The 14,246-nt window shown below is 43.8% G+C and overlaps 1 protein-coding gene across 5 annotated transcripts in view; it reads left to right on the top strand.

Annotated features, from left to right (window-relative positions):
• SYNPO2 (synaptopodin 2) overlaps nucleotides 1–14,246 on the top strand; it is a 181,155-nt gene that overhangs the window by 147,244 nt on the left and 19,665 nt on the right. For all 5 annotated transcript variants that reach the window (XM_077882453.1, XM_077882454.1, XM_077882455.1 and 2 more), the window contains one exon: nucleotides 984–3,160. In XM_077882453.1, coding sequence (XP_077738579.1) covers nucleotides 984–3,160 — 2,177 coding nt within the window. The remainder of the gene's footprint in view (nucleotides 1–983; nucleotides 3,161–14,246) is intronic.

A 14,246-nucleotide genomic window follows, 5' to 3' on the forward strand; every position in this document is an offset into this window, starting at 1 on the left:
TGATGCTATAAACCAGTTTGCCACCAATTCGTTGTTTATACCAATCATGATAAAATTAGGAATCTAAATATAAATGTGTGTTACTTTGAAACTGTCAAACTCTCATTTTAAATGACTTAATTTCTGCATCAGCTTTTACCCACAGTTAAGAGGGTCACTAGTCACATAATTTTTAAATTTCCCCCAAGACTGACACATTCTTGCTGCAACTAAAATGTCGTCATATTTCCAAAGAGCAATACATTTCAAACAAATTTATCGTGACAACTTTGTAGCTTAAATTTCTTGCATGTATTGACAATGATCCCATGTTCTGAATTATTAGCAATTATTGATTCAGTGCCTTCAATTGTTATTCATTCAGTTTTTTAAATTTATATTAATCCAGTCACCATGAATGCAAGGACTTTAGGGAGACGTGAAATAAAAAAAAAAGAAGGAGAAGAAAGTTTAAATATTTAAATTCATTACATTGAAACACTTAAGTAAATAAGTTTCTTGCTCCCCTGCCCCCCCCCCACCTCCACTGTTTAAAAATGCTTGGAAACAGTTTTATATTGCCATTTTATTTTTTAGATATGGAAGTACAAGGTATTTCTTAAGTAGTTTTTCAGAAAATACTATGTCCTTAAATTGTTTCCTTTTTAGTTTTGATTACATCCTATCGACTGACATTTAGTAGCCAGTGTTTACTGTTAAAATATAAAGATCCATATGCTACCTACATCCTAATCACGATAGGTAAGATGTATAGCAAGCGAAACAGACCATTGGGTAGAGTTCTATATGTCCCTGTCTATCATCACGGAAGTATACATTTTAAAAGAAATAAGAAAGAGAAAGGAGATTGCTTTAAAATTCAGTGGCCACGTGTAAGCGTGTTGTTTTCCATATTCACTTTCCTCCGGGAAGGTTGATTTCTGGGTTGCTAGGAGGTCTTCTCGGAATTCATCAACTCAGTGTAATTTTTGTGCTTTCCCTAGGGCTCAGGAGGAGTGAAAGCCTATCAGAAAAGCAGGTGAAAGAAGCAAAGTCTAAATGCAAAAGCATTGCCCTCCTTCTGACGGACGCCCCCAACCCCAACTCCAAGGGGGTGTTGATGTTTAAGAAGCGCCGCAGGCGGGCCAGGAAGTACACCCTGGTCAGCTACGGCACCGGTGAGCTTGAGCGCCAGGCCCACGAGGAGGAGGAGGAGGAGGAGGAGGAGGGTGACAAAGAGGAGCCTTGCGACACAGCACTTCTGGGCACGAGTGAATCGGAGGTGGAGGAAGAGTTACCGTCCGACGTCGACGACGGAGCGCAGGTTGTGAGCTTTGACTGGGATTCGGGGCTGGTGGACATCGAAAAGAAGCAGAACAGAGGGGACGCGATGGAGATGCTGCCGGACACCACGGGCAAGGGCGCCCTCATGTTTGCCAAGAGGAGGGAGCGAATGGATCAGATCGCGGCCCAGAAGGAGGAGGAGAGGGTGGGGGCGATGCCGGGCAGGGAGCCGGGTGCGGCGCAGACCCAGGGCCTGGGGGCCGCGGCTTCTTACCAGAGGAAGGAGGCAGAGTCTGCAGGAGCGCAGAGCTCGGTGAGCAGGAGCTACGTCGAGGTGAGCCGCGGCCTGGGCCAGCTGCCCCAGCAGAACGGCTTCAGGCCGGGGCCCGAGGCAGCGGAGGCGCAGAGGACGGGCCCGCGGAACAGAACGGCGCAGCCCTTCCCGGGGCCGGGGAGCCAGCCTGCAACGCCCCTGTGCCCGCCGCGGACCGACCTCCCGGCGCCGCCGCCCTACTCCGCAGTCACGCCGCCGCCCGAAGGCTTCTGCGCGCCCCAGCCGCCCCCGTGGCCCCAGCCCGCCGCGTGGCCCCAGGCGGCCTTCTACGACTGCTCGGAGCGCATCGCGTCCCGGGACGAGAGGATCGCCGTGCCGGCCAAAAGGACCGGGATCCTGCAGGAGGCCAAGAGGCGAAGCACGACGAAACCCATGTTCACCTTCAAAGAGCCCAAGGTGAGCCCCAACCCCGAACTCCTGTCACTTCTTCAGAATTCGGAGGGCAAGAAGGGAACTGGGGCTGGGGGCGATTCGGGGCCCGAGGAAGACTACCTCAGTTTAGGGGCAGAGGCTTGCAATTTCCTGCAGGGCTCCTCCGCCAAGCAAAAGACCCCACCGCCCGTGGCTCCCAAGCCTGCCGTCAGGTCCTCGCCCTCCGCCCAGCCGGTAACTCCGGCGTCTCCAGTCTGGTCCCCAGGAGTGGCCCCGACCCTCCCTCCTGCCTTCCCCGCGTCCGGCCCCGCCCAGGGCACCGTCGTCTCCTCCATCAAAATAGCCCAGCCTTCGTCGGCCCCCGGCCGGCCCGCGAGCGCGCTCACCCCGGCTGGTCCCTTCAGGGGGCCGCACGCCGCAGTGGCCGCGCCCGGCTGCACACCTAAGGCCCCGGCCCCGGCCCCGGCCCCGGCCCCGGCCCCCGCGCCCACAGTGAACGCTGCGCACGCTGCGGCGGGAGCGGCCCGTGAGCTTCCAGCAATGAGCGGGAAAGGAGCCCAGCTCTTCGCTAAAAGGCAGTCCAGGATGGAGAAGTACGTGGTGGATTCAGACACGGTGCAGGCCCACGCCGCTCGGGCCCAGTCTCCCACCCCGTCCTTGCCGGCCGGTTGGAAGTACTCCTCCAACGTCCGAGCGCCTCCTCCCGTGGCCTACAATCCTATCCACTCCCCCTCCTATCCTCTGGCGGCCCTCAAGTCTCAGCCATCAGCCCCACAGGCCTCCAAGACAAGCAAGAAGAAGGGCAAGAAACCCCTCAATGCTCTGGACGTCATGAAACACCAGCCGTATCAGCTCAACGCATCCTTGTTCACTTTCCAACCCCCAGATGCAAAGGACGGCCTCCTGCAAAAGTCATCCGCCAGGGTCGGTTCGGTGCCAGCCACGAAGCAAGCGCTCCCTCCCCGGCCCGTGAATGCTGGCTCGCCCACTACCGCGCAGGCCTCCTCTGTGTACTCGGTACCAGCCTATAGCTCCCAGCCTTCCTACTTTGCAGAGGCCGCCTCACCAGTCAGGGCATCCCCAGTGCCCGTGGGCATTCCCACCTCTCCAAAGCAAGAGTCAGCCTCTACATCGTATTTTGTGGCACCGAGGCCGAAGTTCTCAGCCAAGAAAAGTGGTGTCCCAGTTCAGGTGTGGAAACCATCTATTGCGGAAGAGTAATCTTGTAGCCGAAGCTGAGAGTCTGCTTTGCTTGAAACAGATTGTTTGCAGTGTTACTTGAGTCCCCGAGAATGCCTAGCAAAGTCCTCAATTTACTTAATTTCAAATGTCACTTCCCAATCTGGGTCCAAGGAGCGTAGTATTTTTAACGAGTCAAACATCTATAGAACTCAGATTGACTTAAAACATATTTATCTTCTTTGCACACTTAAGAAATATGGGAGCACCCCAAAATAGACATGTGCCACTATGTTAAGTAAGCAGGATACTTAGGATTTATGCTTTAGTCACGAGAAAGACAGTGATCAGTGTTATCAAACATTGCACACAGCCTTGATGCAGCGTAATGGCTGTGTTCCTCTGGCGAAAAGGTTCAAATGTAGTGAAAATATAACCTGTATTGACTGAGATTTCCTTTTTAGGTAGTGCTTTATCTCTATTCCTAGTGTTAAGGGATAAGAACTTTATTGAGGACAGGGATCAGCTCTGGTCTGTCAACCTCAGCCACCTGTTTGATATTGCAGACAAGGTACTCTGAGGATTGTTGAAATGTTCATAGTTTAGTAAGAAGGGTAAGGAAGAGGGTGTCAGTAATTACTGAGCACTTATTATGTGTCAGGTTCTTTGCCAGATATTTCCTATGTATTAACTCATTTCGGAAGACTTCTCTCAAGTAAATGAGAGAGGCAAGAAGGATAATTATAGAGAACGATTTCCATCTTCTCTTCCCAGTTACTTAAGAAACTAAGGGAGTGTATCTCCAGTTGCCCATGAAAGTGTAAGCTTCTGTTCCTCAGCTGAGACAAGTGGTAGAGGGCGGATAAAGGAATAACACAAAGAAGGGTGAGCAGGCTGCAGATAAAGGTACACATGACTGTTCTGTTCCCTTGGGAAAGCACGCGGTCGAGGCATGAAGGGTTGGTTGCTGGCTACAGGGGCTGATTGTGAAGCACGAGGAACCCCATGTGTGTGGAGGCCGTAGGGTGAGAACACACAATTCTTAGCATCATTTCTGAGTGACCTCACAGATTTTTTTTTCCTTGTGTTTGTTTTGCTTTCTGACTACTGCTTCTCCCACTATTCCTTGCAAATCTATTCTCGCATCTTCACTTTGTAATTTATATTTGATGGACCAGGAGGATTCAGGCAAGGTTACCTTTTAAATTTGGATTGGTCACACACCATGCCGTCATCCAGCTGGCTATGAAGTTAATAATGTTACTGACAGTAAACCTGAAGACCTTTCTCAAATCTATTTTAAGTCCAAGTCTGACCAACCACGGAAAATATTCAACACGAATTAACGTAGAGAACCACAGAGCATTTTTGACAGCTCCAAGGAAAACCACCTACTCGATATAGGAGATATGTTTAGAGACCTCTTACAAAAACTTGCCTGCTCTGAGGGTACATGGTACCATTTTTATCCTCTGAAAATGTCTGTATTCCTGTTCTTTTACTGCTGTCACTGTCAACCTGCTATATTTTTCATTATCCTATTAAAATATCACTTTCTTCTTTATCTGTTTAATGTACATATGTTTAAAAATAATCTTCTCTGTATGGGCTACTCTGACCTAAGCCAATACTCTGGATTTCTCTTCTATTGCCCCCGAAATATCTGAGTTTCCTCTTGTGAGAGTATTCATTTCTCTGTATATTGTAAAAATTCAAGCTCTACGTTGTAAAACTCCAAGACAGAACACACAAAAATAATTAAGTCAGCTACAGGACAATGGGGTGGTTCTTCTGCCTTTTTTTTTTTTTTTTTTAATGGAAAATCTTCCACTGCCTCTGGTGGCAGTTTACCTAGAGGTTATAACCACAGGATGTAGCTCAGTCTTCCATTTGCCTTTTTTGGGAAATCAATTAGGAAGATTAATACAGGGTGAAGGAAAAAGCAATCTATCCATTATTTAACACCATTGTTTGTATTACTTGTTCCCTTGCAAAGGAAGTCCGTTAAATGCTGTGCATTGCGCATTCTTTTCTAATAGGACAACCAAAAAAGGCTTCTTAAGGTGAAGCAGGAAAGGAGATCATTTTTATAACTTTGCATTCTTGACATAGCATTTAAAGAATAGTATGAAGTAGAGGAAAGATAATGGAACACAAAACAGTTAATTTGAGATCACCAGTTCAGATGTAGCCTGGGATGGTAATGACCCACAAGTATTCCCAGTTGTCCACTGGTTTGTGGTATGTAGGAATGAGAAGTGTTTTCAGTCCATTTCCTGTAGGACAGGTGGCAATCTTAGCAGAGCCACTATTTGGAGTTGATGACTAAACACCCCACTAGCATAACTGGGAGTGTCATAGGGTTCCCAAAAAGCTTCTAAGAAACATGCTAGGCATGCAATCAAAGTTTCCACAACTTTGACTGGGAACTGGAAGCATAGGTCTCATCTTGAATTATACGGTTCTACGTTATGGAGGAGGGGTGGGAATCCTCCCAAACTATTATCTGTGACAGAGTGTGACCACTTATGAGGATAGGGGAGTGGGAGGAAAAAGAACTGAGCTGGCCCCCTGGAGTAAGAGGGATTCCCTTTGCCTCTTCTCCTCAACCAGAGAGCCTCCTGGGAACTTGCATGCAGAATAAGCTATATGTACCATGTTTCAGGTTGGAGTTACGGGAATGATGTCAGTGTGGGAGGTGCGAGCCTTAGAACCCATGAGCTCAGCTTCCTGCCCACTGGGCACCCTTTGCAATCTGGGTGTGTTTGGCTTTGTTGTGGTAGCAGATGTTTGGTTGGTTGTGGGGTAGGAGGAGGCAGATTTTGTTTAGTTTTTAGCACCTTGCCATTTCCTCTGTCCTTTGTGAGCTTAATTTCTAGGCAGAGCACCTGTGAAGTCAGGTTTTCGTCATCAACACCATAGCAATGACCATTTACTGAGTGCCTATGTTCTGTTTGGTGCCTTATGGACCTTATCCCAAGGAATCCACTGCACGGTTCAGGGGCACTGGACTATAAAATAAAATAGTCACAGTCATCACTGACTTGCTGGGGGATCTCATGCAATTTTCTCCCATGAATTTCCCCTTCACAGTGTCTCAAACCTCTCTTCCTGGACCGTTGTGCTGTAATGAGTACGCACAACACTAGATATCCTAGAAAGGGAGGCGTATGTAAATCTATATACAGCATATTCCTCTCAGTCTTGTAGGAGAGTAGATTGACTCACAGAACTGGCAAGATTGGGAATCTGAGCATTGCCACTTGAGTCTTAAAACGTTTACGATTTTATTTCTAGTATTTCAATAAGAAACACATTCTGTTTAGAGAGAGAGGAAGAATCACACTGCTTCTGCATTTTGACTATTCCTTGGCAGTACAAAGCATAAGCTTTTAGGAATGTGTTTTCATAAGACACATTTGGGTTGTCATTCGGGAGCATGTAAATGTTTGTACTTCAAAATATATGTAGCACGATTGTTAATGATAACATGTATCTCACTTAATCTGCACCAGAAGCAACTCATTTAACTACAGGAACCCCAATCCGAGTTTCAAAGAGTTCTTTCAAGAAAGCTGGGGTTCTTTAATTCTAGATGGAAATGGACTTTAATTCTTTCAAGAAATGGGTTTCTTCATAGGGCAGCTGCATATCATCACACAGCCTAAATTCTAGCCTGGCAGCAAAAGTCACATCTGAGGTGTCAAAAACAAATGATCTACATTTAAAGGGTGTGGACTGGCAAACCTGGGACCATTGTCCTATTTACAGGTCCTAGGTTAAAGAACTTTGAAGGTCGTTTTGCTGCTGACAGGCATATCAAACCCTGGAACTCCGTGGCACTGTCACAGGCAAGCCTCTTAAGAGCCGAGGAAGACATGGCTAGTAGCGTCCGAGTGTGGAATTAACCTTTCAGACAAAAGCCCTCGCCATGTATCCTTTCATCCAGTTATAAAGTTGAGAAGCTGCAAGCACCCGTATTCTAAGGGTGAGTTCCTGAAATCCGCTGCTGTTTTATGAGTCACAACCGGCCTGGCAGGAAGGGTATTTGAAGTCATAGTTATCAAAAAGAAGTGATTGTTTTCTGAAAAGCCAAATGCTTAAAATGCTTCCAGAGGGAAGCAGGGGGCAGCACGCTCCTTCCCTCCTAAAATCAGTGTTGTTGAGTTTGTTTTAAAGATTGCCTAAAGCTCATGAGAAAAATATATAAATTCTAAGAACCAACATTATATTCCCAGGCACACTGACCCTCACTGGTCTCATGTCCCCTTATCACTGGACTCTGGGGGACACAAAGATTCATGTAACACTTCAGTGCTACCAAGTTCGTCAACAAGTATTCTGGGAAAAAGCAGAATTGAATTCTTCTCTAGACTTCCCACCAGGGTTGGCCAAAGGCCATAAAGCAAACTAGCAAATTCCCACAGGACCCAGACACCAGACAAAATCACGAAAGAGGCCAGTCTCCGTTTCTCCCTCTATGGTTTAAGAAGAAAAAAAAAAGTACGAAAATTGTAGTCTATCCCATAGGATAGAGCAACAGGCCAATAAAAATTAGTCTTCTGGAAGAGCCCCCAAACTAGACCTATTCTTTCCTTAACATTATCAGGTATGGTCAGTTTCTTAGATTTTTAAAAAGTTAATGGATTTCTATGGTATGTGTGTTTGTACACTAAATTACCATTTGGCACTTGGAAATCACAGAGCTCACTACTCAGAGACAATTGGATGAAGAAAAAATTTAATTTGAAAACTTCAAATCCTGTCAGACATTTCTCAGATTCCTGATTTTATACCAAGTTTGATAGCTAATTAAGTGTATCTCAAGTATAAAGGAAGCTAGGTTTATACAGGGTCCTATAGTCTAAACAATTTTTTGTTATTGATACATAGAATTTATTTTACCTATTTACCTCATTCTTGACATGTTTATCTAAATTATGTATGCTTTATGACTCGTGAAATATACATTCAGGGTCCCTAATAAAAATAGTCCTAAGGACCTACTTTCCAGCCTACCTTTCTTCCTCTACCTGATAATGATAATAATACTCAAAATACTAATAACATTTATATGTGCCACAGAGGAATCCTGCTTTCACAGCCTCTACTTCTTGAGCAACTTGATAACTGTTAATAGTCTGTTTATGGAACAACAAAACAAAACAAAAAATAAGGGACTCCCACTAGCTCTAAGTTGAAAAGAAGGGTACAATCAAGGAATAAACGGAGAAAGTTTTTCTTCTTGGGAGGAAATATCAAACAGCAGAGTGTTTTGTTCTTCAGAAGACATTTTAGAAGTCAGGGAATCTTTGGTATCTTTCCTTGGTGGATTAATCTGTTTTTAAGACCACCCAAAGGCCCTGAGTCAAGTATTACAGCCCCAAATAGGATTACATGGATGGGATGGAAGCTGTGGCAGCTTTTCAAACAACCTTGTGAGACCCGGGGAAAAGACAGGAGGTGGGCGGGGGGTTCATGTATCACATTTCTACCGTGTGCCAAGAACTGTGTTAAAATCCTTCCGTAAGTTATAACAATAGCTAATATTAACTGAGCACAAATTTTGGGCCCTGATTTATGCCAAGTATCTCTCATAGAGTATCTTTTTTTCTTTTATTGAGAGGTAATCGACACATAACATTATGTTAGTTTCAGGTGTACAACATAAGGATTTGATACTTGTATTTATTGTGAAATGATAACCACGATAAGCGTAGTTCACATCTATCACTGCACAGTTACACATTTTTTTCTTGTGATGAGAATTTTTAAGATCCACTCCTAGAAACTTTCAAATATACAGTATATCATTATTAACTATAGTCACCATGCTGACCATCATAGTCTCAAGACTCTTAAAACTGGAAGTTTGTACCTTTTGACTACCTTCACCCATTTCAACCACACCCCCTCCATTCCCACTGGTGATCACCACTGATTATCTCTTTAATCGGTAGTCCTTAGGAAATAGCTACTATCATTATCCCCAATTTATAGATGATAGTTTGGATTCAGAGGCACAAAGAGCGAAAAAAACTTGCCCAAGATCACACAGTGTTAATTAGTGGACTCTGGATTCAACGTGGACTTGGACTCCTAACCAATTATACTATCATTTCATTTACTTCTCAGAATGATGCTGAAAGGAAGATATTATTCCCAATTTACAGCTGAGGTGTCTGAGGCTCAAGAGAGGCTAAACAACTTGTTGGGCAATCAGTAAGCTTATAAGTAGTTGACTAGGTTTAGAACTGGACATTTGTCTGACATCCAAGCCTGGACCCTCTCTTCAGTACCACATGGTTTCCACAGTCTCATGTGGCACCAGAATACCACTCCCGAGACCTGTTAATTGTGTGTTCCCCAAACTATTTAGCAAGAGCCTACTCTGTATAGGCTTTGTAGGTGACTTTGACCATGCTGAATGACATTAGAAAGGACCCCCTTGGGCAGCCCCTGTGGCTTAGTGGTTAAGTGCCGCCTTCAGCCCGGGGTGTGATCCTGGAGCCGGGATCGAGTCCCACGTCCGGCTCCCTGCATGGAGCCTGCTTCTCCCTCTGCCTGTGTCTCTGCCTCTCTCTCTCTGTCTCCTTGTCTCTCATGAATAAATAAAATCTTAAAAAAAAAAAGGACCCCCTTACTTTCATAAGATTGGTCATAAAATCAGATGCTTAACATGCTTTGTTAGTATGTTGGAAGTGAAAAACAGTCTCTGAGAAAGAAGCATCTGTTTGATAAGTAAAAAAAGGTGGATTTGACAGTGTTTTTGTACTAGTTACCCAGATTCTCTTATTTTCTTATTTCAGGATGAATGGGTGATATCTGTGGGCTGAGACTAGGGAGGAATGTAACTTAAAATAAAGCAAAATTAAAGTCTCTACATAAAAGGAAGTGTCACCCTAGGCTTTGTGCCATTCTGACTAAATGTAATTCAGGGAACGTTCTTATTAAATAGTGAAACAGCACCCAGCTTGGCTTGCTACTAAACCAATAATAGCTTGAGACATTTCAACAAGAAAAATTTTAAATAGAATAATGATGAGAGAGTCACAAGCTTTCTGTGTTTCAAACGAGAATCTAAAAAATAGTTGTCGGGGATCCCTGGGTGGCGCAGCGGTTTGGCGCCTGCCTTTGGCCCAGGGCGCGATCCTGGAGACCCGGGATCGAATCCCACATTGGGCTCCCGGTGCATGGAGCCTGCTTCTCCCTCTGCCTGTGTCTCTGCCTCTCTCTCTCTCACTGTGTGCCTATCATAAATAAAATTTAAAAAAATTAAAAAATATATAAAAAAATAAAAATAAAAAATAGTTGTCACTGGAATCTTAGAATTCCATGAAGTCCTCTTGGCATGTCTCTCCTGGACATGCATGGGGCAGCAAAACTTTCCTGCCACAGTGTCCTCAGTGGAGGATTTCTCAACAGTTATTTCCGCAAAGTCTTCCCAGCAAAGACATTTTCTACACCTTTGTTTTTTCCAGTTTTTTTTCTTCAGCTATGTCTCATTGTTATTTTGAAAACATCTCCCAAGGAACTAGTGTGATGGATTCTAAACATGGGTTCGAACATTCCCATCACTAATTTCAAGGAGAGAAGATGTGAACTTCTAAGTTAATTGCAAAAACCCCCTCATTATATTTGCAGGGCTTCGCTGCCTTAATTTTAAAAATCATAGAGCCACTAATGTGATAATTATGAGGGCTTACTATGTGCTAGATGCCACTCTAGATACTTAACAAATGTTGACTCTTTTAGTCATCACAATAAAGTAGATATTATGATCAACCCATTTTATAGATGAGAAACTGAGGTGAGGAAAAGTTAAGGAACTTGTCTAAGGAGGGGGGGATAAAGCTCAAGTTCTGACAGTCAAGCACCAGAGCGATTCACTGATCACAAGGCTATATTAGCCCTCTTGATCACAAGACAAAGATCACAGATGAAAGGAAGTGTCCATCAGAGGGATAAGCTTTACCTGTCTCAGAAATAACTCAAAAGTTACTTTAAGTCTTCTAAATCAAAGTAAGAAATATTTAAAAATCTTAAGAGTTTGATAGCTCCAAATGATAGACACTTTTAAGCAGGTACAAGGGGAGAAGAAAAGCTGTAGTTGTATTTCTGTCAGCCTATTTGCTTATAACTCAATACATGGAAGGGGGGAGCCCAACATTTTGCTAGTTACCATTGAACAGATTTGCACTAGACCAAACTCCTCAAGCACCCCCTTCGAGCCAACTAGGATCACATATTATTGCTAGAGCTGTGCTAATTTACAGGTAAATTAAGAGGAAAAAAAAGAATAGTAATGAGAAATTTCTCAAAATTTAAAAATAATAATGCAGAAAAAGATGCCCCCCACTTTTTTTAAGATTTATTTATTCATTTATGATAGACATAGAGAGGGAGAGAGAGAGAGAGGCAGAGGGAGAAGCAGGCTCCATTCCGGGAGCCCGACGTGGGACTCGATCCCGGGTCTCCAGGATCGTGCCCTGAGCCAAAGGCAGGCGCTAAACCACTGAGCCACCCAGGGATCCCCCCCTGCCTAGTTTTTAAATTTAAAAAGTCGTGGTTTGATTTAGGCGTTGCAAAAGGTAACCATTTCTTAAATGAAATTCACCTATGATTGGGTGAGACAAGGCACGACGGCCCCAGGCATACAAAGGCACATTTTGAAGTGGGTAAGTGTGGATACAGGACCAGTTGCCTACAGCTGCATCTCGGGCCCGCCTCTGACTCCTTGGGAGATTCTAGGCAGATGCTTCTGCCTTTTTGAGCCTCAGTGCCCCTCCCTCTGACATGAAGACAATAATGGGTGCATATCATAGGTTGTGCAGATTAAATGAATCCATTGTGTTAGGCGTATAGACCGGCACCTGGCACAGTGAAAGCATTCAACGTGTGTTAGCTACTCGTGTTAGTGCAAAGGCCACTTAACAAACAACAGCTACTATTTCAAAATCTTCCAAGGAGGAAAACACGCACACACACACACAACCATTAGAGTGGTTCTTTTGGTTTTTGTTTTTTATGTTAATGTGAATCCCAGTTTTAGGGATCTAACACAACTAAAATTAAAAAAGCAGAAGCAGTGTCTGTATAAATCTCCCATTGACAAAAGCAATCTTTTCTCAAGAGGCTTATCCTGAAAAGTCATTTTTCTCTTCTATTTTCTTCTTACTGAGCTTTTATATGTCGGTGTTCCTCTCTATTCAGCCTGTTGGAAATTTTTTTTCTTCTTTGTCTTCATCTATTGTCCTAGCATTGTTAAAATGGTATATAAAATGAGACCAGGATTCAACAAGATGGGACAAAAATTTTTTTTTTTTTAAAGAAACCGTAACATCAGCTTTGAGACTCCACTATAAGGGACTTCATTCTATTCAAAGTATCCATGTTGGATAAAAAGCCAGTGTGGTGCACTTAGCAATATAAAGAGAATTCTTAAGGGGGAGGATGCTTGTAAATATATATTCTCAAATTTGGGTCTCTGGTCTCCTGAGAAAGGTTCTGGTAGGATCGTTGAAGCTTAAGTAGGCCTGTCTTATGGAAAGTGGAACAGCTGGCCAGCCGATTCCCGAGGCCACCCCAATTCAGGCCTGCAACATTTGGGGCTCTGACATAACCTGGCTGACCTTGGAAGGCGCTGCAGACAGCTGTTCTTATCCCTCCTCCCCAACACTGTCCCAGGACAAAGGGTCAGCAACCTGGCCTTTTTAGAGTAATTGATCCCCTTGCCTGAGAAGCATGAGCAGTTTCCAAAAACAGAGTGAACCCTTTCTCTGAACAGAGCAAACTCCCAGTTCACAGAGCAAGTGATGAAAAACAATTCTCAGAAGTTGAGTGACAGCTGGAGGGAGGAACCTAGAATTCCAGCTGCCTTTCAAACCCAGGGAATATTCGTGGGTTTTCTGGTGTGCCTCTAGAATCTGAGTCAGAAGTGGAAGTCAGAACTAAGCTTGAAGGGGGGAAGAAATCAAAACAAGCTGGGATGCTGAAAATTTTATCTGAATCCCAAATCACTTTTGTTTCATACCCATTTAAATTGATTTAGTTCTGTTTTCCTTTTATGCCATTTAATTACATTTTTTTTCTTGTAAAGTAAAAAATGACTTTCTTGAATTACATACCCCTTACTTCTGTTTTCTCTTAACATATCCCAGATGGGTAAAGAAATATTCACAAAGCCATCCTCTAGAGCCAAAGATCACCAAAGAATAGGCTGGATTAATATAAATAAAATGCTAAGTGTCATGCCAATCCTTCCATAATTAGGTTTTGTTTTTCCTTATATCACACTCAAGAGTATATTGATAGTCTGGCCCACTGGGCACCTTGTTAATGTTTATCAGATGGTGCCAATTATAATTCTTCATAAAAGGCAAATAAGCTAACTGGATTTTGAATTCTACATTATGAGACACCTAGTGAAATGTTACAGCTCAGAGTGGGCACTATCATTGAAATAAAAAACAAAGCAAAACACATCACTTAGAATTTTTTATTTTAATTTTACACTTCAGTTTACCAACTAATAAGATTTATTTTATATACAGCACTTTAGTTTTAGCCAATCATTGCCTTCAGAGTGTTCTAACACACAGTTTTCCAACTTTTGCTCCCAGACAGAAATTAAGACCTCCCCACCTTCTCTCTCCACCCCCCACCTCTCCTCACCCCAACCCCACTGTGGAAATTCTGATTTAGTAGGTCTGGGTGGGGCCCAGAAATTTGTTCTTGTAACATACACTCCAGGTTTTCTGAAGCTAATGGTTGTGAACCACACTTTGAAAAACACTTTTCTAACACACAAAGCACTTAGGTCAACCTTATTCTTTAAAACCTGTAAAGTTTTCCAGTGTATCCAGTCAGACACGGCCAGACTTGTAAACTGCGCCTGCTTTCAACTGTCGGTGCTTTGTCTCAAGCGAGGAGGTATTGAAGCGAGGATCCTGCGGGCTTCATCTCAAAGGTCCAGCAGGTGGCAGCAAACCCTCTTCCCGCTGGGCAGGTGCGCTTTGCAGCCAGCCCTTGGAAAACTTGCGAATAATTTGCTCTAAACATGCTTTTTATTTTTTTAAATAGAAGAATAAAGAGGGCT

Source organism: Canis aureus, chromosome 33 (assembly GCF_053574225.1).
Source record: "Canis aureus isolate CA01 chromosome 33, VMU_Caureus_v.1.0, whole genome shotgun sequence".
In the NCBI taxonomy this organism is placed as follows: Eukaryota; Metazoa; Chordata; class Mammalia; order Carnivora; family Canidae; genus Canis; species Canis aureus.